Genomic DNA, 24,289 nt, shown 5'->3' on the forward strand with positions numbered 1-24,289 from the left:
TTGCATCATTATTACAGAAATAAATTTTTTCCCCCATTTTCGTCCCCATTCCACTACCGACAGGAGGTTATTTTCTAGGGATTCAGTCGTTCATTTTTCTTATATCGGGAATGAAGCATGGTGTCATCTGCAAATATACCTACACCAGGCGTCATTGCATCGAGGGGGCCGTTTATGAAAATTAACAATAATAAAGTTCCAAAGATCGATCTCTAAGACATATCCACATTAATGTTATGTTGTTTAGATGTGCATGCATTGAGGACAATCTGGATCTTTCTTTTGCCAATAATATGCCATAGAAACAAACAGAAGAAAGAGCACTTTCAAACAAAAAAGACTAAATAATCTTAACTTAGAAATTTAGATACCCACATATCGAACCCTAGTTGTTTGGCCTGACCTTCAGACTAGAATAATAAGCTACAGATACCCGGTGATGCTCTAATAATATTAGAGGCCAACTCTTTAATTCTATGTCCCAAGAACTCAAGTAGAAATCCTAGTACTGAAAAATATGATAAAGGGAGGCAGTTTGAATATGAATACTTCTGACCGACCAACAATATGGATTTAGACAAGCCCGTTCCACGACAGACATCCTCACTGTAATCTCTGAACACATATACCATTCACTGGACAAAGCGGGAGAGGGCAGAGCGGTAGCTCTAGATATATCTAGGACTTTTGACGGGGTATGGCATGAGGGTCTCCTCAGGAAGATTAGATCTTACGGTATCACTGGTAGAATTCTTAACATAATTAAATCCTTCTTAGATGGGGGAAAAATTCAGGTTGTCCTCGACGGTCGTACATCTGAACAGTATGATATAAATGCGGGAGTGCCCCAGGGATCTATCCTTGGACCTCTGCTGTTCCTGATATTCATAAATGACCTCCCCGACAAAATTGCTTCTGAGATGGGAATATATGCTGATGACACCACACTCTATAGCAGGCACGACAGGAAAACAAATGAACATATATCTAAAGTAATGGCAGAAACACTAGAGGATGACCTCCAATCAGTAGTGGAATGGGGACAAAAATGGATGGTCACGTTCAATGCCGCCAAGACAAAACTGGTTTCATTCAATGATTGCAGGAAGCCTTCTCTACCACCTATAGCAATGGCCAACGACTCTTTATCTGAGAGTACGTCTCTCAAGCTCCTTGGCCTAACGTTCACAGGAAACATGAGTTGGAACAATTACATCGAGGGAATTGCCAGGGCCGCTGCGAGGAAGGTGGGCTCTCTCTACCATGCTAGAAAACTTCTAACACCTGAAAGTATCCTGTACCTCTATAAGGCCACTATTCGCCCATGTATGGAGTATTGCTGTCATATTTGGGCTGGTGCATCGGCTACTAGTCTCTCGCTCCTTGACAGGGTTCAAAAGAGAGTCGCAAATCTGATAGGCCCTAAACTGGCATCTAAGCTTCAGCCTCTGTTCCATCGTCGAAACGTTGCATCCCTCTGCCTGTTCTACAAGTATTATAATGGTGAATGCTCTGAAGAACTGCAAGCACGTGCCCCCACGACGTGAACACCCTCGACAGACCCGACTAGCTGCAAAATCCCACCCCCACACTGTAGAGATCCCTAGATGTAAAAGATCTTTCTACTCCAGTAGTTTCTTCCCCAGAACTGCTAGACTTTGGAATTCCATTCCAGGTCAATGCTTCCCCAACTGTACTGACATGCATAAGTTCAAGTACAACGTGAACCAACATCTCGCTGCCCTAATCCCTACATAATACCCCAGTAGATGTTTCCCCTGATAGTAGCCCCCTACACCAAAGTGGCAATGTGCCTTGTTTGGGGTGAAAATGTAATAAAAAAAAAATTTTTTTTTAAAATATGATTGGACCCATCTCTTTAATTTTAATGTCACTATTTCATCGCACCCCACCTCTCTGCAAGCCACTCGGCTAAGATCATAATATAATATTTATTGTGTTAGCGATCAGAAATCATTATTCTGCTTTTTTTAGTTGTTTTTTAAACAATTATATAATTTCATTATTACACATACAAATTTTATTTTTCTTAAACAATAATGGGAAATAACTATTTTAAAGTGCCAAGGGAGACAACTTATTGCAATAACAAACCAAATAGAGTTATTTCCCGTGATTGTAGTGTGTAAAGTTCTGTTGTTTGTTTGTTTGTTTTTTGTTTTTTGTTTTTTGTTATTGTTCTTTTATGCCCGTGTGACAAATTCGGCATTTTTGTACAATATGCTGTAATGTCTCACAGCGAGTCATCACTTGTAAGATGTGAGATCGGTAGGATAACCAACTTATAATCGGGATTTATCCATTTTTAGGACCGAGGTTAGGTTGCGTGTGTCGCAATTTTATTGAAGTCAAGAGTATGGGGTGTATTCATCGGACTATTAAAGGTAAATTTATCAGGATCGCCGATTGTTAGAAAGGTCTCACCAATTCACATCCTTATGTGAAAAAATACAAATAAATTCCGAGGTAAATGTTACCTTACGCTACAACAGAACCCCACCACTCTAATTTGTTTGTTTGTTTTTTTAGGGGTATTCGAGGTTGCTGACAACGAATCTGATAATCAAACCCGTTGCAAATTTACCATTTGCATGGTATGAACCCCTGGACCTTGGGACTATTTGGAACTTCACCGTCTTCGATGGTGTTTTTCTTACATGATACGTTCATTTTTTTTTTTTTTCTTTCTTTCTTCTTGTCTTACGTAGTTTTTAATGCTTTTTAATTGATCTAAAAAAAAAAATAAAGTTTTAACGAGCGGTTTACAAAAATATTTTTATATCTTTCGTTCTTTTTTGCGGGGAGGGGGGAAGAATTTGTGTAGTTTAACAGGTGCTTCTGCAGTTTAATTAACCGTTTTTCCGTAAGTAACACGCCGACATTTACCGAGTAGAACATCGCAACCACCCCTGCCCCCCGCGCCCCCTCCCCAATCTAAACAGAAATTTTATTAAATCCCTACCACCCCTGGCCGCCCCCAATCGCGATAGAAAATAAATCTTATTCGTGATTGCTACAACCCTACCATTAACTTTAAACTAATCTTGCAAACTAACAATTTGTGATAGATTTTAATAGTATATTAGTTTTTAACAGCACAAAACATGGAGGGGAAAAAAGCAGTTTAAAGATGGGGGTGATTCTTTAAAAATAATATCAATAGATATACTAATAGCAGAGTGGGACTTGGGGGCCGGCATTCTACTGCCAGATTAATGTAGGTGCGAAACAAAAAAGAAAACAATATGAAATTAACGTTTTAAATTAGAATACAAAGAACATAAGCAAGTAAAAAAAAAATGTAATTGAGAAATATCGCTGTTGCCAAAAATTAACATTTTAGTACGATTTCAAAATGAATTGTTCCAAAATCGAATGATCATCATAACTAGAATTCTGTCATTCATATTTTCTTATGGTTTGCATTTTTTTTTTTTTTAATACATCTCGATTCTTAAACATGTAAATAAATTTTTTTTTTTTAAATCGAGGAACATTCAATTATTTTTTTTTTTTTAATTTGATCTGCATAAGCAATACTCAAATGTTTCTGAATTTTTTAGATGAGGACAGAATTTTATTATTTGGATTCTTCAGACTACTGTTTTCATCTTGAGTGTTATTTTCACAATATTCTGACTGATGTAACCTCCAACCTCCTTTAGGGGTATCTTGTCAAACTCGGGAATTTTTCTGTCAGACTTTTGGAATCTTTCTGTCAAACTTGGGAATTTGCCCAAAATTTCGAATGAAACCTTATTTTTATCACACGGAGTTAACATGCTCCCATTCTATCAGATATGACTGGGTCATGACCAGGCAGGGTGTGACAGAAAGATTTCCAGAGTCGGTAAGATGCACCAAAAGAAAGTCGAAGTTTACATCGATCGAAACGTTGTGAAAAGATGAGAACAGTAGTTTGAAGAATCTAAATAACACGAATAGATAATCTGTATAAAAGAAGTGGCAAGTTTGCTTCATATAAGAACTAAGAAAAGAATCCCAGAAAAGTATTCTGGTATGCAAATTCCACCCAAAATGAAGGTTAATTTTTTTCTTTCTTTGTCTTCTTCTTCTTCTTCTTCTTCTTCTTCTTCTTCTTCTTCTTCTTCTTCTACTACTACTACCTCTTCTTCCTTTTATCCTTCCTTTTCTTCTTCCTCCTCCTCTTCTTCTTCTTTCCTTTTGTCTTTTTTCTTTTCTTCTTCTTCCTTTTTTTCTTTTTTCTCCTCTTGTTCTTGTTCTTCTTTCTTTTCTCCTTCTTCTTCTTCTTTCTTTCTTTCTTTTTGTCTTTCTTTTCTTCTTCTGCCTTTTCTTCTTTTTTATCTTCTTCTACCTCTTTTCTCTTCTTCTTCTTCTTCTTCTTCTTCCTCCTCTTCTTTCTTTTCTACTTTTTCCTCCTTTTCTTCCCGTTCTTTCTTCTTCTTCTTCTTCTTCTTCTTCTTCTTCTTCTTCTTCTTCTTCTTCTTCTTCTTCTTCTTCTTCTTTAATAACAACAACAGCTTTTAGCCTTCCCCTGTGAATCGCCCCTGCTACTCCAATTTTTCTACATCTACTTACCCAACAACTCTCTATTCTTTCAATGTGGCCATACCATCAAAGTCTCCTGTTCTACACACATCTCCTTATACTGTCCAAATTTAATCTTCTACTGAGGTCATCATGTGACATGATGCGGACCGAGCGATGCTGAGTGACCTTGCTAGTCGACACAAATTCAGAGGAATTCGCACGGCTGAATTCTAATGATTATGATGATGATGGTTTGATGTTGTTTTAAACAGAAATGTCTATGGGATTTTGTCAGAAAGAAAAAAAAAACAAATAATTGTTCTTATCTTATTGCTATTGTATATCCGTTAACAACGAAAAAGTTGTTTTTAGACCCTCTGTTGAGCGATATGAAGAAATCCAGAGATTCTTAAAGTGACAGCTTGGGGTGGGAATCGGTGGTGAGGGGTCGCCGCCAGGTATTGTCCGACCTGGGGTGACTAATAGCTCCTAATTACATGATAAGTGAACACCTCAGTGCAATGAGGGTTAAAAATGGGGATAGATAAAGCCGAAAGGAGGAGTAGAAATTAGGGAAACAGAGAGAGGGAGGAAATTCAAAAGAAGAAAAAGCGATTACAAATTAATAGGATAAAAGAAGAGAGGGAGAGGAAGGGAAGAAAAATAAAGAATAACTCCAAAAGGGGGGAAGGAGGAATTACTGATTTGATAAAAACAAAACACTTGGTTAATTGGGGTCTTTTTTCGCTGATCCCTTTCCGTGGACTGACGGTAGATGAAGAACGGAGAACTTGGTAAAAGAAACAAAACTGCCAGCCCCCTAAGTTGCATGACTAGGCCAGTGTGTAACTATTATTTGTAAAGTCAAAGACAATAATCAATTCTATGTTAAGAAAAACCAATTAAGTTTTGACTTTCTTTTCTTTGATTGGAACGCTGTTGTGAATGCAATATATTTCTCCGATAGCCCAGGTGACGGTTGGAAGCTGATTTGAAAACGGAACCGGAGAGCGACCGATGACGATGGCGAAGACAAATTCGACCACTAGACAAAACCACGGGTAACGCCACAGGTATTGGCTATGGGTGCATTTCAATCACGAGCCTATGCACCTGAGCTGAGCTGCACTGGAGAGGTTACAATCAGAACTAAGCCGATCTTTCAGATTTGATTACACATGCATCTTATCATTCTCATATCATTTCTCTCCATGCAACACATACCCTAACCCTCATTGACCAGGTTTCATGTCCATACATTATCACACAGTATACACTTACCTGATAGACTGTTCCTTTAGTTGGCAGTACTAACAATCTGCTGATCAGTAATAGCGGAACTTCTATGAATTTATTCCATCCAATCGTAACTCGTGCAATCACACTGCCACCTGATTCTCCGCATGGTCATGTGTTAACCAAACTTTTGAACAGTCCGACAAATTTAAGGCACTTGTATCATGTACATTCATGTAAATATGCTCATCTAACCGGACAAGCAGCAAAATCCCACCCCTTCATTGTAGAGGATCTCTAGATGCTGAAAAGCCTTCTACTCTAATAGTTTCTTCTCTCGAACTTCAAGACTCACTTGAAATCCTTGCTTTCCTAATTGTACTTACATGAAGAAGTTCAAGTGTAGTGTGAACAGACATCTTGCTGCTCAACTCCCTATATAGTGTCTTTGCAAATTTTGATCCCAAATAGTAGCCCCTTGTGTCCAAGTGGGAAGGCGCCTTGTTTGGGGTGAAATAACAGTAAAAAAACAAAAAATAGCTTTGCCATCCAAATATATATTCTCCATGTCTGAGTTGTCTTATTAATCTGCATAGTCTTACACTTCTTGTCTGCACAAATTGATTATCATCTCTCAATCTTCATGTAATTCAACTCCTGTGCATTTACTCAATTTCGGTGGCTCATTAATTCTAATTCATGAAAAAAAATATATTTAGCTGGAAAATAGTTTTACAGTAGAGAGAACGAGAATACAGTGTTTTATAAAACATCGTGTAATTTCCGCAGAGTTTTGCTATAGTCTTTTACTGATTTCAAGTGTGGCCAGTTATTTCAGCCTGTAACAGAAAACCGCTATTAAATGTGTGCTCATTGTTTCATAATTTTATAATGTACTTTTCTTGCCCTATTTTTCCTTCTTTTAGCAAAGCAGAAGAAATTCATGTGAAACTACGTAAGCAACGAGACTTCCATCGAATGCACCATCGAAGAGTGGTTCAAGAAAAAAACAAATTAATAACAGAAAATAAACGGTAAGGCATCCCACTATTCTTAATAAATAAAGGTAAGGCATCCCATTGTACTTAAATAAATGGTAAGGCACCCTATCGTACTTAATAAATAACCGGCAAGGTATCCCATTGTACTTAGATGACTGCTTTATAATACCTAAATCAGGAAAAACTGAATTGTCTTTGCTTCCTTTAAAAAGAACAAGGAATCAAAATTCAACTCAATTAAATGATTATTAACCTACTCTGGTCTCATTGTACCTTCTGTTCAATAAGTGCACTTTCATATTAAAATATAAGCATATTCGACTACACCATGAAACAAAACCAAACAGCCATTAACTGTTGTTTCCCAAATTACCGACATCTACTATTTAAACAAAAGTTGATAAGTTTCTTGAAGTTAGATCGCTATAGCATTGTATCTGACAAATTGATATTTGATTCTGACTAGCAATTCCTTTTTTATCCTTGTCCGATATTCTTTGCACGGATATAATAGATTTACTTCTGCATTACATATACTGAAATTGAAGTGATACAAAGAACATTAGGATGGATCCTTACGCAAAAATGACATGCAAATTTGCAAACAATTTGCGAATGTTCCATTTTTGGAGATAGATGATGGTGGCTAACTGGTTAACGACACAGACTGAAAAGTTCGAATCCAGTTTGCTCAACAGAAACACTTTCATCAAACTAACATTTGACCTTGTGTCTAACCTCCTAAAGATGAGGTAAATAAAATAATGCATTTTGCTTCTTTTTTTTTCTATTCCGGCTAAGAATACTGTTAAAATGGGATTTTTTTTTCTATTCCGGCTAAGAATACTGTTAAAATGGGATTTTTTTTTTTCTATTCCGGCTAAGAATACTGTTAAAATGGGATTTTTTTTTTCTATTCCGGCTAAGAATACTGTTAAAATGAGATTTTTTTTTCTATTCCGGCTAAGAATACTGTTAAAATGGGATTTTTTTTTCTATTCCGGCTAAGAATACTGTTAAAATGGGATTTTTTTTTTCTATTCCGGCTAAGAATACTGTTAAAATGGGATTTTTTTTTCTATTCCGGCTAAGAATACTGTTAAAATGGGATTTTTTTTTCTATTCCGGCTAAGAATACTGTTAAAATGGGATTTTTTTTTTCTATTCCGGCTAAGAATACTGTTAAAATGGGATTTTTTTTTCTATTCCGGCTAAGAATACTGTTAAAATGGGATTTTTTTTTCTATTCCGGCTAAGAATACTGTTAAAATGGGATTTTTTTTTCTATTCCGGCTAAGAATACTGTTAAAATGGGATTTTTTTTTCTATTCCGGCTAAGAATACTGTTAAAATGGGATTTTTTTTTAACTGACCTAAACGAACATGTGAGCTTATGCCCTTAATAACAAATAGTTTTGGCGTTACTTTTTTTTTTTCAACGAGACTGCATAATCACTTACGAAAATCTCTATGGATCGCATTTCTAAATCCAATTCAATAAATAAGGTTTGCCCATGATTTTTCATGTTTCATACAATATGTTTAAAGAACAATGAGGGAGGAAGAGTTACATAATAACTATACAACAAATGCCTAAGTCCTGGCGGCATTCCCTGGCAGGGATGGCTCAGACGATTAGCAATAAACTAAACCCTTTTAAGAGAGAAAGTAAAGTCTGGGAGAGTGTGCCTCTTAGGATTGAAAAGAACCATACCTCAGCCTGACAACAACAAAGCCATTGTTGGACTGTTGCCGAGGACGTATCATCAACATGTATGAACAGATTTTGAGATTTATAGCAGTTTCAGTTCTCTTGGATTCATGTAGTGTTCCTTTTATACTTTTGGTTCTATTTCTATTTCCACATCTGTGGTTGGTTGGTTGGTTGGTTGGTTGGTTGGTTGGTTGGTTGGTTTTTGTTAGTTATGCGGGTTGGTTTTCGCACTCAAAGATTTCCCCTAATATTTCGACTACTTCCTTTAGCAGCATTCATTGTATGGCATCAATCCTAATTTTGATTCCAATTTCCTTTGGCCTCTCTTTTTTAACAGATTTTTCGGAATTGTTCATATTCCTAATTCCTTTCAACTCTCTGGCAAATTCCATATATTTACTAACTTTTCTGTTTTCTAGATCTTCACCCTGTGATCTGCTGGTTGGCAAAATCTATGATTTCATAGGCTTTTTTTTTTTGTTGTTGTTTTTTTGTTCTTATTGATTATTATCATGTCCGGTCTCCTTGATTGGATTAGTTTGTTCATTTGTACATTTATGTCCCAGAAAATTTCATGATTTTTCATTTTCCAATACTGTCTCTGGTTTATGCTAGAACCTTTTGTTTGCATATTTAAAATGCAAACGTTTACATAGTTTTCAATGGACTGCCTTCTCCATACAGACGTGTTTGTTTTTGCATTCCCTTTAGGGCTAGTTTGCTACATTCATTTCTATGATTTACCATCTCGTCTCTTTGTCCACAGAGTCTACATGTTGTTGTTTTTTTTTTTTCTTGGGTTTTACCTTTCTTGACTTTTAGATAGCTCATTCTGGTTACTTTGTTTTATACAGCCGTCAGTAGAAATTCCGTTTCTTTGTTCAAGTGTCCTTTTCATAGACATGTTCATGTACTTTTGCAATTATGTTCTTGAATCAGTCTTATAAACAGTCCATGTAGCTGCTTCTCTTTCCATTTTGCTTTTCCCACCATTTTGTTTCTAAGTTTCAGTCTTTTTTCTATGGTTAATTTTGGAAGTGCTTTTTTGCAGCAGTAATCAGCCTTTTTTGTACTTTGGGTTATATACTCTCCTAGATCTTTTATTACAGTCTTTAATACTTATAAGTCTTCTTATCCTTCTCTCCTTTGCATAGAGTTAATTAGCGTCATCCTGTAACATAGTTTACACACATGTTAGCATGTAGACAATTGAGATCCAACACATTGTAGACTCCATTGCAAAGGAAACCAAGACAAAGAATAGCTTGACTCACTTTTTTTCCATTCAAATAATGACATTTATTTCTGGCACTTTCCCGAATAAAACATGATCATGATTCTATCAAACGTAATCCCTCATTTGCACACGCATTCCTTTTCATTATATCTTTTTTTCTTCCTCTCTGTGACATCACTTCACACACGGCTCAATATTTGCATACAGCCGCCGTGCACACATCCGCGCTCTGTTACAATCTGCCAGATGCAATGCACTAGGCATAATCATTAGTTTCCTAGTTCTTTGGTCAGAATGTCCAAGTTTTTATTTTGTCCAGTCTATGAAGGGTGCAGGATTGCTTATTTGGGATACTACCCAGGTATGTATTCCTTTTTATTACGTTTCTCCAATATAATTTGGTTTCCAAGAGTTTTCTTTTCCTTCTCAGGTAGGAAGTGCCTTAAATAATACAATACCCAAAAGGGGCAGGAAGCATTTTTTTCAAGGATCGGTGAAAATTAGTACACCCTGAAAGCTAGTTGGTTACCGTGTGACACAGTCACCTCACAAGTACACAAAAAAGAGAAATATGGTGTGTTTATGCCTGCTACATTGACCCCTGCTTAGGTAGAAAGCCAACAGAGAAGAGAAAGTAGTATTTTGATAAGTGTAACAATTTAATTATCAGTGTGGGTCACTTGTACATTTCTGATTTCTCCAAAGACATGACCACCAGATTTTTATGTGTGAGCTCCAGTTGTAAAAGACACCAACTGTGCCACCCGCAACACCAAGGACAAGTTGCCTGCCATGATCAAAATTTTGAAGAACAATATGAGGACCATATGCTCCAGGTTTAGGTTCTGCTTGCGTGACATGATGGAGACACAAGGTGAATTTTTTAAGTGAACAGTATTCAGCAAAAAAAAATAAATAAATAAATAATAATCTCTAAGAGATGCACTTCAAATTTTGAGAATGCATCAATTATTAGCCAGGATATGAGGCTTTATCTTCCAAGATAGTATCAAATATGTCTAGAACATCCTCTATGTTAAGTGCATTTTGGTTTTAAATGAGTCGTTTATTTTTCTTCTTATTACAGATTAAAGAGCCAGTACGTTCAATATGAACCGACGTTACAACTATACCAGATGAAGTATGAGAAGGTCCTAAAAGAAAAGATGTTGGTCAAAATTGAGTTGGAACGTTCTCGGGAGCAATGCATAAGTCTTGTCAATAAGATCAAGAATTTTGATTTGGAAAGTGACAGCCTGAAAGGCACTCCAAGTAATGCAGGTATGTATGTATTAGTGATGGGACGATTCCAATATTTTTCCCGATTCCGATACAATTACCGATTCCATACTAAATTCCCAATTCTGATACAGTTATCGATTCCAATTCAGATTCTTTATAAATCTCTAAATATTTAACGATAGAGTTGTTATTTTTTTCTCGATTACCGTAAAATCACATCTTAAATATATTATTTTAATTATTGGAATTCTTTTTTGAGATGAGTAATTTTGTATGTTTATTTATTTACTTGCGGACTATTATCCTCATCTTTTTTTTGTTTATATAGTTGTTGTTTTCACAACAACAACAACAACAACAACAACTATGGAAGGCAGTAATTATTGAAGATAGAGTTGAAGATTCAGCATTCCTATCCCATCACGGTTTAAAACCTGACAAAGGCCAGAGGAATAGTTAGACGAAACATCGTGAAAACAACAACTATAAAAAAAGAAGATGAGGATAATAGTTTGCAAATAAATAAATAAATACACATCTCAAATGTCTTTACATTTTCTTAAACGTAAAACACACTTGTGAGGGATGATCTATCGATTTTTGTTTTATTGGTGACTTAAAATCAATAAATATTTATTATTTTATCATTACTACCAGCAGTGGAAGATTTTGTTTTAACAAAATCAAATGAAAAAGATAATTAAAAGAAAGAATCGTTTTTGGCATCGGAAAATAGGCACATATTTTTCCGATTCCAATAACCCCAAAAGTTCTGATTTTTTCCAATTCCGATTAATCGTTCCAATACTAGTATGTATACATGTACTTATGTATGTATGTATGCATGTGTAATTATCTACTGGCACGTATTTCATAATCTAACGTTGCTAGACCTAGCAAGATTCGAAACCAGGACTTTAGAGATTGAAGTCCAACACTTTACCAATGCATCTAATGGAAGTAAAAGGAGTGTATCGCTTTTATAGATTATTTGTTTTTTGCTGTTTTTTGTTTTTTTTGTTTACATACATAAAACAAAAAACGTTACAAAGATTGAAAGAATAAAGAAATGGTATAATCAAACAAGAATTCTGTTATGTTTGCTTAAATGAAATAATGCTACCTAATGCTCCCTATCTTGGGTTGAGCATATTGGGAAGTGATATACAAACTTCCATTAGCATATTTAAGCGATGCTTTTTGTGTAAACAAATCAAGCTTAGGCGTTTGGACGATGTCGAAACATTGTTAATTCATTACCCGCCTAGCAGCAGCCAAATAGCGTAACGGTTAGAAGCTTCGGCTGTCGTTTGGGTGGTCAAATTACGATCCTGGCTTTAGGTAGTTGCTTGTCTAGCCGCACTGATGAGCTGTGATACAGTGAAACAGTACCGTATGTGGATGACTATATATATATATATATATATATATATATATATAGAGAGAGAGAGAGAGAGAGAGAGAGAGAGGGAGAGAGTTTATATGTAATGTAACTACTTGGGGAAGTGATTACACATGAATAAATAACATACAGTTCTCATTTAGATAGTGCGATACTAAAGCTATAAATATTTTTCTTTAAAGGTATCACGTTAATAGGAATATATACACAAGTATTTATTCATTTTCAGAAAGTTTTTTGGAAATAAATAAATACTTATGTATCTATTTCTAATAACGTGGAATCTTCGGAAGGGAAAATACATACATATATATATATATATATATATATATATATATATATATATATATATATATATATATATATTAGTGGCCTGGCAAACCCACAGGGGAGACAAAAAAAAACCCTAAGCAAAATACATCCCAAAGCAGCAAAACTGAAGCTGGCCTGCCAGGATACTATGTATACAAATGAAGGCAAATTTGAGTATATTTTATTGGTTTGAAAATATAAGGTTCTTTCCATCCATCCATTATACCACCTTTATTGGCAATTTTAAAAGTTCCAAATCTCAACGATTATTGGTCAGAATTTAACAAATGAAGGCTTGTTGGAAAGTTAATGACCTGAATTGTATAGTGTGCTATGTCACATTTGCCCTTAAGGTCGCACATTAAGGGGATGATCCATCATCCAGAGCCCATTTTTGGCATTTTTTTTTAACCTTTTAGAAACAAGCAACCAATCATTAGATTTTTACAAACAAAGATTTTTTGAACAGCCTTCAGCTTAATTTGTGTATTAGTAAGTGTAGACTTTGCCGTTTATGATGCATATTAAGAGGAATGTCCATTTTTCTTAATTTTTTGTCAAATTTTTGTAAAAATTATATACCCCATTTCACAGTCATAAAATGTTTCAATCAGTCATTTGTTTTCCTAGTTCTGCATATGAATTACAAAATATCTAATATTTCCCCCAAATCTCGGGCCTTGATGGAGGGGAGACTAAAACTTACTGCTATGGTTTCAAATGATCTGAAATAACAGCAAGAGGAGACTTGATTCAAAACTTCAATTATATTATTTTAAATTTCTTTATATTATTTTTTAAATCTATATCAGATATGCTAAAATATTTTTACTAAACATGTAGGGTATGACTCCCAGAATTTGGACAATGTTATTTATAACTACATGTTAGGACAATCAACCAATAAGAAGTTTCTGACCTCATTATAAAAATATCGAATTTTGGGTTCCAATCAGTTCGCTAATCAGTCTCCGTCTTGACATGACTGAACCACTGCTGATCGGGATTACATTGATTCTTTGCCGGCTGGATCTCCTGCTGCCATCTTTATTCTACAGAATCACTCAACACTCAAGATAGTAATTGCATTGATTCTTCGCCAACTGGATTTACTATCACCATCTTTGTTCTACAGAATAGCTCCACACTTAACAAGATACATACCAATGGTAAATATTTCTCATACGTTATATCTCCTCTCTTTAGAAATAGAGTACGATTATGAATATCTCCAGTATCAAATAATCCTTATATGCTATGAAATTTACTTTATGCATGAAAACCAAAGAGGCGAGATATAACATATGAGAAATATTTGGAATCAAGTCTCCTCTTGCTGTTATTTCAGATCATTTGAAATCATATTCGCAAGTTTTAATCTCCCATCAAGGTCAGAGCTTTTGGGGGAATATATATATATATATAAATATAAATATATATATATATATATATAAATATATATATATATATATATATATATATATATATATATATATATATGTCATCCACTTTAAGAAACTCGTTTCTTATCGTTGAGCCTTTTCAGTTGAATTAAGCTGGTTAATTTAGCTCTTATGCACAGATCATCGTATTATGATTAGATCACTCTGACTGACGTAAAAAACATTTAAAAATAAAATGTTTAAATTTCAATGTTATTTCACGCGGTTAATGGTAGCCAAGTGGATACGGTCCTTGCTAATGAAGCCAGACATGGCTTCTGTCACCGGGTTTGAATCTATCAACTGGTGTTAATCATGAGACCCTGCACTGAAGATTCCCAAAAGGATGAAATACTAGTGTCTGTAGGTATTTAATAATTATTATAGTAAAATAATTATATATATATATATATATATATATATATATATATATATATTAAAGTCATAAAGTTTTCTCTCGTTATTTGTATTATTTAGGGGAACTGATCCGAACCAACAGGCTGTGCGGTATAGGAGGAATTAAACTGGACAATGATGGTCTTGGACCAACTCAAAGAGCTCTACTAAATGAAAAGGTCAAGGAACCTCCTCCATCAATCATTTCCAAGCCAAGGGTAACTTACCAACTAATCATCTCCCTTTATCCTATTTTTTTTTTTTTTTGCTTTTGTTTTTCGTTCTGACAATGGTCATTCCAAAAGTAAAGCCTACTATTTTTTTAACTCAAAAAATTGAAGAGCCACGAAGACGAGAATGGTACCATTAAAATGAGCGACCTTTTGCGCACCAGGATTTATTTTTCTACATAGTCACCACCATTCTCAATGCAGTTTTTCTAGTAATTCACTGACACATCTCTGCTTTTGACACACATCCATGAAAGAGTTTGTTTTCTTAGAGTCTCACACTATCAATATCTGCAACAGAGAGATGAAACTTTCAGGTCATGAATGCATAAGTTCAGTCATCATAACAATGTAATTTATAATCCCCTCTGATCTATTCAGGCAGCATAAAAAAATAGGAGGCATTAGTTTTTGAACAACATCCATGCATTACATAAAGAGATGGATTTATGGAAAAAAAAAACAAGAAAAGTAAATGGTTAAAGATTTTCTGAATTTCTAAGATGAGGATTGATGATTTGGATTATTTAGTTTATTCAAACTACTATTCTCATCTTGAGTGGTATTCTCACAACGTTTCAGCTGATGTAATCTCCAACCTTCTCCAGGTGCATTTTGCCAAACTTTAAAATTTTTCTGTCAAGCTAAGGAATCTGGTATAGAATTTTGAATGAAGCCCTTTAAATTAAGACTTCTACCAATCATGGCAAATGGAACGAGTATAAGATACCCATGTAGCATTCCATATCAGAATCTGTACAGACTCCCGAGTCTGAAGAGATACACCTGAAAAAAAATTGGAGGTTACCTTGGCTAAAACGTTTTGACTGCATAAGGTCAGTCATTATAACAATGCAATTTGGAATCCCCTCTGATCCATTTGGGTGGAATAACACTTAGTTATGATTATTGGATGTGTTTCTGACGGAGATTACATCATGCTGCATTATATTTTAAAAAGAGATTCGGACTCAATTTAGATGGTTATATTGAGTCACTGCCCACCGTTGGCTAGCAGAAATGATCGTGTTCTGATTGCACAACGAAATTTATTGAGAAGCTGAAAGAAAAAAGAGCGACAGGATCCAAACAAGGCAATATGGACCTTTATGAGAGAAGATGGATTTTAGTCGGAGTGGCGACTATAAAGAAAGTGTTGAATATGGATCTTTGCTACAAAAAAAATCTTTGTAACAAAAAAAATCTTTGCTAAAAAAAGTCTTTGTAGCAAAAAAAATATTTGCTAAAAGAAGTCTTTGTAGCAAAAAAAATCTTTGCTAAAAGAAGTCTTTGTAACAAAAAAAATCTTTCCTAAAAAAAGTCTTTGTAACAAAAAAATATCTTTGCTAAAAAAAGTCTTTGTAACAAAAAAAATCTTTGCTAAAAAAAGTCTTTGTAACAAAAAAATCTTTGCTAAAAAAAGTCTTTGTAACAAAAAAAAATCTTTGCTAAAAAAAAAGTCTTTGTAACAAAAAATAATATGTAATATTTTTGCAATATTTTTGACCTATTAATGGGGTATGATCCCACACAGTCGGACGATTCTATTTATAAACGATGCTGCTAAGAACTGACAAATCAAATTAATTCACGTTCTGCTACCAACCAATCAGAAACCAGAATTGCTTCATAAATATTAAACCTTTTCTGGAGCAATTTCACATGTTCTTTTCCCGGGTTTCGACACAGTAAGAATATTTTGTTCTGTGGAACTGTCTACTACAAACAAGTCACCTCCCAGGACTTGTGTGTGACAGCGAACCATCTGAAACTGTTCTGAAACTCAAAATGGCTTACACTTCTAGAAGTTATGCGCCCAGCGTGCGTCTTTATTTCGATGGATCCGAATCAAAATTCGAATTGTGGCAAGTTAAATTTCTAGGATATCTATGAATCCAAAAGCTACACAAAGTACTACAAACACAACCTGAAAACAGAAACGACCCCGACTTCATTGAAAAGAACGCAACTGTCTTTGCGGAATTAATACAGTGTTTAGATGCCCGAAGTCTATCACTGGTAATGAGAGAAGCCCTGGACGACGGCTACAAAGCATTAAACATATTGAGAGAGCATTATTTATCGAAAGGAAAACCTAAAATTATTTCTTTGTACACTGAACTGACCTCTCTAAAACGAATGGAAGCCGAAACTATTACTGATTATATTATAAGAGCCGAGACAACTGCAAATTCTTTAAAAATGTCTGGTGAAGTTATAAGTGACAGTCTGTTAATTTCCATGGTCCTTAAGGGATTACCGAGTGATTTCAAGCCATTTACCACCGTAATAACCCAGAAAGAAAAACCCATGACTTTTAGCCAATTCAAGGTAGCACTCAGAAGTTACGAAGAAACTGAAAAAATGATCACAGAAAAAAGCGAATCCACAAATAAAGGTGAACTGTGTTTCTGTATTCTAGAAAACGCTCTTCTAATCCCAAAATTTAAACAAAATATATTTTCTGTACAAGCTGCCACAAAACAAGGTGCAAATATAAACTTTAGCCCCAATAAATCAAAACTGGTATACCCGAATGGAACTGTATTCGACATTAAAGAAAATGGAAGACTATATTATTTAAATAGCGTAGCCCCATCAAAAACCACCTGCCATGATCTACAGACATGGCATAAAATTCTTGGACACTGCAATATTCCTGATATCAAAAAGTTGCCGACTGTAGTTGATGGAATGCAAATACAAACATCAAAAACCTTCAACTGCGACGTCTGTACGCAAGGGAAAATGACAAACTATCAAAACAAGATACCAGACAAAAAGGCCAAAAAAATCCTATCAATGGTGTATTGTGACTTGAACGGTCCCGTAGAACCGATGGCCAGAGAACATTATAGATATGTGTTGAATTTCGTAGGTGACCATTCAGGTTTAATAATGGTTTACTTTTTAAAGAACAAATCTGATACCGTGCTAGCAACTAAGAAATATCTAGCCGACATGGCCTCCTACGGTGAAATCAAGTGTATTTGCTCTGACAATGGTATGGAATTCACCAATAAAGACTTTGAACTTTTACTAATTAACCATCATATCAGGCATGAAGCATCAGCTCCTAGATCGCCACACTAAAACGGGACTGCTGAACGTGCGTGGCGGACACTTTTTGAAATGGCAAGATGCCTACTCATTGAATCAAAACTCCCTAAAAACCTCTGGACGTATGCACTTATGGCGGCAGCCTATATACGCAACAGGTGCTTTAACAAAACACTATCTAAAACTCCATATGAATCTTTCTGCAGTAAAAAAACAAATTTAAGCAGAATGCATATATTTGGTTCAACTTGCTTCGCATATAGAGAGAAAAAGAGTAAATTGAATATTAAAGCCGACAGAGGTATATTTCTTAGATACGATAAAAATAGTCAAGCCAATTTAATATTTTTTCCCGAAAAAAATAAAATAAAAAGAATCCGGTGTGTAAAATTCACAGACACGTTTAAAAACAGTCAAGCCAATTTAATATTTTTCCCCGAAAAAAATAAAATAAAAAGAATCCGGTGTGTAAAATTCACAGACACGTTTAATTTTACAGACAAAAACCCGTCATATGAAGAGGATGAAATTATATTATCTCAAATAATTAGAACAAATGAAAACAATAAAAATCATGGAGACAAGAGTGTCCATGATGATGATGATGATGATGATGATGATAAAGTCGATATCCCAAAAGAAATAGAAGACGACCCGATTTTTTTGTGGTCGACAATATAAAAGATTATCAAATCGACTATTGCTATTCAATGGAAAATGCGCCAAAAAGCTTCAATAAAGCAATTAATTCAGAACATTGTGATGAATGGAAAATTGCCATGAAAAAAGAAATAGATGCCTTAACCGAAAATGATACCTATACGGTAATGCCTCTCCCAAGAGATAAACATGTTATTTCTACCAGATGAGTCTTTACAAAAAAGAGTACAGCATCAGGCATAGAACAGTACAAAGCAAGATTTGTTGCTAAGGGGTGCTCTCAGATTTACGGTAAAGAATACTTTTCTACGTTTTCACCGACCACAAACCTAACGACAATCAGAATTTTAATGCAAGTCGCATCACAATATGACCTAAACATCCATCGAATGGACGTAAAAAATGCTTATTTGAATGCCCCAATAGACTGTGAAATTTATATTACCCTTCCAGAGGGATTTATAATGAAAAATAAAAATAGTGTGTGGCGACTTAACAAGTCATTATATGGTCTAAAGCAGAGTGCTCAGTGTTGGAACACAGTATTCCATGATTATATTATTAAACAACAATTTAGACAATGCGCTGTAGACCCCTGTTTATATACCCAACACAAAGACGATAAACTACTGATTTTGGTTTTGTGGGTCGATGATATTTTAATCGCATCATATTGTGACATAATGTTAACTGATGTTAAGAACAAATTAAGTAAAAGATTCAAAATGACCGATCTTGGCAAAATATCCTGGTTTCTGGGGATAGAATTTACTCAAAGCAAAGGACTTGTTACGATGACTCAATCGAGATACATCGACAAAATACTATTAAAATTTGGAATGGGAGAGTGCAAGAAACGCTCTACACCGGTCGAAAATGATATTAATAAAAATATACACACAGAATCTGAAATAATAAATGACACACAATATCGCAAAATTATAGGTAGTCTTATATATTTAATGACTGCAACCAGGCTCGACATATGCTATACAGTAACAAAACTGTCACAAAAATTATCACGACCGACAATGAAGGATTGAAACAGAGCTAAACAAGTCCTACCTTATTTAAAAGGAACCAAAGAACAGAAGTTAGTATTTAGAAAATCAAGAAATCCCCTAAAATTAGAAGGTTTTTCGGATGCAGACTGGGCAAACGACGAAGATCGCAAGAGTGTATCTGGATATTTTTTCAGACTCTCAGAAAATGGGCCTATTATTTCATGGAAATCTAACAAGCAACAGATTGTATCTCTCTCTACGTGTGAAGCAGAATTTATCGCGCTCGCACACACGACCCAGGAAGCACTCTACCTTAAAAATATCCTGAAGACTATTTTGGAGCCAGAATTGATTACAAGCCCCATAGTAATTAATTGTGATAATCAAGCCAGTATAGTCTTAGCACAGAACACGATAATCAACCAAAAATCTAAGCATATAGATATAAAATACCATTTCATAAAAAACGAGATAAAAAAGGAATCCATTTTATTTGTATTAACACTTTAAACTACTAATGCGTAATTAATACTTTTGCTTAAAAAAAAAAAAATCTTTGTAATTTTCCTTTTTGACATTTGAACACAATTAAAAATGGCGTCTTTTTAAATGCTAAAATTCTAAGATCCAAATGATTTCTAATTTTTGTTATGTCTAAGTAAATATAAAAATATATATTTATTTTTGAGCAGAACAAACACAAGGGACTTCCCCATTATAAAAAAAAGGGAGGATGTTGCAATATTTTGGACCTATTAATGGGGTAGCTATTTAAATGCTGCCCACCTCAGAATTATTTGGCACAAAGTCTGGAAAGTGGGAACCCCGCAGGCTCCCCTAAAGGAGGGGCACTCTTGCAATTTTAAAAATTGCCTGAGTAACCCCATCGGCATTCCCCGGTCGGGGCGCCTCAGGCAGCAAGCAATAAACTTGCCCCACCGGAAAGCCCAGTGGCAAGGCCTGGGAGGGTGGACCTCTTAAGTATTACCCAGGCAGTGTACCTCAGTCCAACAGGTGCTGGGCCGGTTCCCGGCCCCTCACCTGTTGGGCTGAGTGTCAAGTGACGAATCCTTGACATGTACTACCCTGCCTCCCTGCAGCTGAAGCCGCTAGGAGACATCCCATCAAAATGACCTTTTAATGGGGTATATATTTAATTGCCGCCCACATCGGCAATATTTGGCACAAGGCCGGGAGAGTGGGATACCCGCAGGCTCCCCTAAAGGAGGGGCACTCCTGCAATTTTAAAAATTGCCTGAGTAACCCCGTCGGCATTCCCCGGTCGGGGCGCCTCAGGCAGCAAGCAATAAACTTGCCCCACCGGAAAGCCCGGTGGCAAGGCCTGGGAGGGTGGACCTCCTAGGTATTACCCAGGCGGTGTACCTCAGTCCAACAGGTGCTGGGCCGGTTCCCGGCCCCTCACCTGTTGGGCTGAGTGTCAAGTGACGAATCCTTGACTGGTACTACCCCGTCTCCCTGCAGCCGAAGCCGCTAGGAGACATCCCATCAAAAGAGTGTTTTAATGGGGTATGATCCCACACAGTCGGACGATTCTATTTATAAACGATGCTGCTAAGAACTGACAAATCAAATTAATTCACGTTCTGCTACCAACCAATCAGAAACCAGAATTGCTTCATAAATATTATACCTTTTCTGGAGCAATTTCACATGTTCTTTTCCCGGTTTTCGACACGGTAAGAATATTTTGTTCTGTGGAACTGTCTACTACAAACAAGTCACCTCCCAGGACTTGTGTGTAACAGCGAACCATCTGAAACTGTTCTGAAACTCAAAATGGCTTACACTTCTAGAATCTTTGCTAAAAAAAGTTTTTGTAACAAAAAAATCTTTGCTAAAAAAAGTCTTTGTAACAAAAAAAGTCTTTGCTAAAAGAAGTCTTTGTAACAAAAAAAATCTTTGCTAAAAAAGTCTTTGTAACAAAAATAATCTTTGTGATAAAAGCGAACTACTTACTACCAACGTCCAAGAGAAATGATTTATGCAAACCATGAAATTTGAAGAGATTTTTCAACAAGTTCAAACACTCAGACGAAACATGAATGTTCTGGTTCTCCTCAGGACCAGTTGCATAATTTGCAGAACAGATGACTAGTCTACAGTCGACATGATGCCTCATGAATCATGGTGACCAAGTTCTCCAAACTCTGACGGTCAATGAGCGCATAACATTACGCAATGTTGTGGGGGAGAGTCTGTTTGTATTGCTCGTCAATGTTCACTTTTATGGCATGTCAACTCTTTTGAGGGGTTTATAAAAATGAAACAGAACGTACCTTTTATATCCTCTTTTATACTTCTTAGCCATGTCCTCGAGTGGTTTGTCTTCCTTGAATCTTCTATGCCACTCAAAAACTGATGCTCGACTCATGCAAGATGGTCCAAAACGTTTCTGTGGCATTTTTCCCCAAGTTTAAAACAGAATTTTATTTGATATTGTTCTTCTAAAGTATTCGCATGTCTAGATTGCATTTTTGAAATTCACCAGCTGTGACAATCGGGCTTTAGTAGGGTGTATTCCAATTCCTGCTGTAGCTGTTCATTTGAACCTGAAATCATAAAAATTGGTCAGTCAGCTAATAAGATGTATAGCAATAAGATACTGAATTTTAAGAATTCACGGCAATTTTAAATGCCTGTACAAAAAAAGTCTGGAAACTTATTAAAGACATCTCATACATTTCTCCATGCTCAGACTGTATATCCTATCTAAGCCAGGATCCACATTACAGTTTCATGAATATCTTTGTTTACATGATTCAAATAGGTGAAATGGCAAGGAAGGGATGAAGTGAGGGGTGGGGCACTCATGCTTTGTTCGTTTATTTTGAATTTATTTTTTCACAAGTTTTTAAGCTCAATATGTATCTTTATTGTTTCATTGTCCTAAGTCGAAAGACTCGAAATTCCCAGCTGATCCGAGAGAAAACCCATACCTTCTCCAGCCAAAAGGTCTGTCATCTCATTCAATCAGAACTGGAGGCTTTAAGCTTACCAAGACAGTTCCAGTCCATAAAGCTCCTGTCAGCAGGTTGGTAATTACAATTTTCATCTACTATAAATTAAGAGTTGTCAACAATTTTAAATGCCTGTACAAAAAAAGTCTGGAAACAGGTTTTTATGCTTCAAGTTCTTTATATCCTTCAATATTTATTCATGGTGTTTGTTTTGTTTTCGTTTTTGTATAGGGAAATTGTTGCTATTGTTTTTAACCTTGCAGAACATGGTTGAGTTTTGCAAAGGGAAAAAAAACAATAGCATTAATGGTCGGTGCATTTTAGGTTAGAAAGTCAGTATCTTTAAACAGTCTGGTTTGGTAACACAAGTTGGATACAATTTAAGGGGTAACGTTTTTTTGTTTTATGTGTGTATACAAAAAAAAATAATAATCTATAAAAGCGATACACTCCTTTCACTTCCATTAGATGCATTGGTAAAGTGGTCACACTTTCTATTGATGAGACAATCACCAAAGTGTCCCCACATATATTTGAACAGTAATAAAGCATAGCATAAACCATTGGGCATTCACGGGTGAAACTTGGTTAGTAGTGAAGTCAAGCTTAGATTGAAGTTTATTCATACCAAATATAGTTGGGCTGTAGAAAGGATTGTGAATTTAACAATTTCTAGGGGGTCATTTGGGGGGGGGGGATTGACCTATGACACAAACTCATTATCACACTCTTCTTTAACCAACACCAGAATTACTACCTAACGACTGCAGTTAAAAAGATACTCCACTCTCTCTCCTTTCAAAGTCATTCAAAAGGGCTCATATTCGCTCAGTGTTTTCTGTTGGTCTTTTGTTGTTATTTTTTTTCCTTTTTGTTTTTGTTTTTTAGTTCAGTGTTTGTTCATCCTTACATACTAATCTTCCAGACTATTAAACTGAAGGTAAAATTAAAACTAATACTTGATCCTTTGCATTCTGGCTATTTATACTGCTTTACATTCCTTTGAATATGGAAGAATTGCATGATTTTTTAGTTTCATAATTTTCTTTGCTTTGTAGCGTTTGTCTTCATCCCAAGAAACAAATCATGGCAACTACAAGTGATGATATGAGCTGGAAACTCTGGTCCGTGCCAGCATGTAACCTCATTGGAACAGGAGAGGGTCATACTGATTGGGTATCTGATTGCGACTTCAATGTAGAGTAAGTATATATGTCAGTGTTGGGACGATTAATCAGAATCAGAATCGGGAATCAGAAAAATCAGAATATTTAAAGGAATCGGAATCGGTATCGGAATCAGAAAATTTGTACCAATTTTCCGATGCCAAAACGATTCTTTTAATTATCTTTTTTATTTGATTTTGTTTAAAGCTAAATCTTCCATTGCTGGTAATAATGATAAAATAGTACATATTTATTGATTTGAAACCACCAGTGAATCGATAGATTATCCTCCACAAGTATATTTTTACATTGAGGAAAATATTTGCACATTTAACATATGTGTTTTTTACGACATTCAGAGAAAAAATACAACTATATAGTTTAATATTTAAAGATTTATAAAGAATCAGAATCGGAATCGGTAATTGTATCGGAATCAGGAAAAATATTGGAATGGTCCCATCGCTTATATATATATATATATATATATATATATATATATATATATATATATATATCATATATTATATTTTCTGTTCAGTCTTGAGATACAATGGATACCCCCTGTAAAGGTGGCTGCTCGTGTAATTATGTAATTATGAAACAAGGGTTGCGCAAAATCCGACCATACACTTCTTGAATCCAGTGGCAAGGAGAAAAGGAGAAGTCCAGGAAA

The 24,289-nt window shown here is 35.4% G+C and overlaps 1 protein-coding gene across 1 annotated transcript in view; it reads left to right on the forward strand.

Moving 5' to 3' along the window:
- The window catches only part of LOC145293344 (sperm-associated antigen 16 protein-like), an 80,539-nt gene that overhangs the window by 22,213 nt on the left and 34,037 nt on the right, over positions 1-24,289 (forward strand). Inside the window, exons 6-10 of the mRNA XM_080139988.1 lie at positions 6,696-6,803; positions 10,809-11,002; positions 14,597-14,733; positions 22,382-22,521; positions 23,506-23,649. Of these exons, the coding sequence (XP_079996114.1) occupies positions 6,696-6,803; positions 10,809-11,002; positions 14,597-14,733; positions 22,382-22,521; positions 23,506-23,649 (723 nt within the window). The remainder of the gene's footprint in view (positions 1-6,695; positions 6,804-10,808; positions 11,003-14,596; positions 14,734-22,381; positions 22,522-23,505; positions 23,650-24,289) is intronic.

This window comes from Euprymna scolopes, chromosome 2, assembly GCF_053919585.1.
Source record: "Euprymna scolopes isolate OS-2025 chromosome 2, ASM5391958v1, whole genome shotgun sequence".
NCBI classification, from domain to species: Eukaryota; Metazoa; Mollusca; class Cephalopoda; order Sepiida; family Sepiolidae; genus Euprymna; species Euprymna scolopes.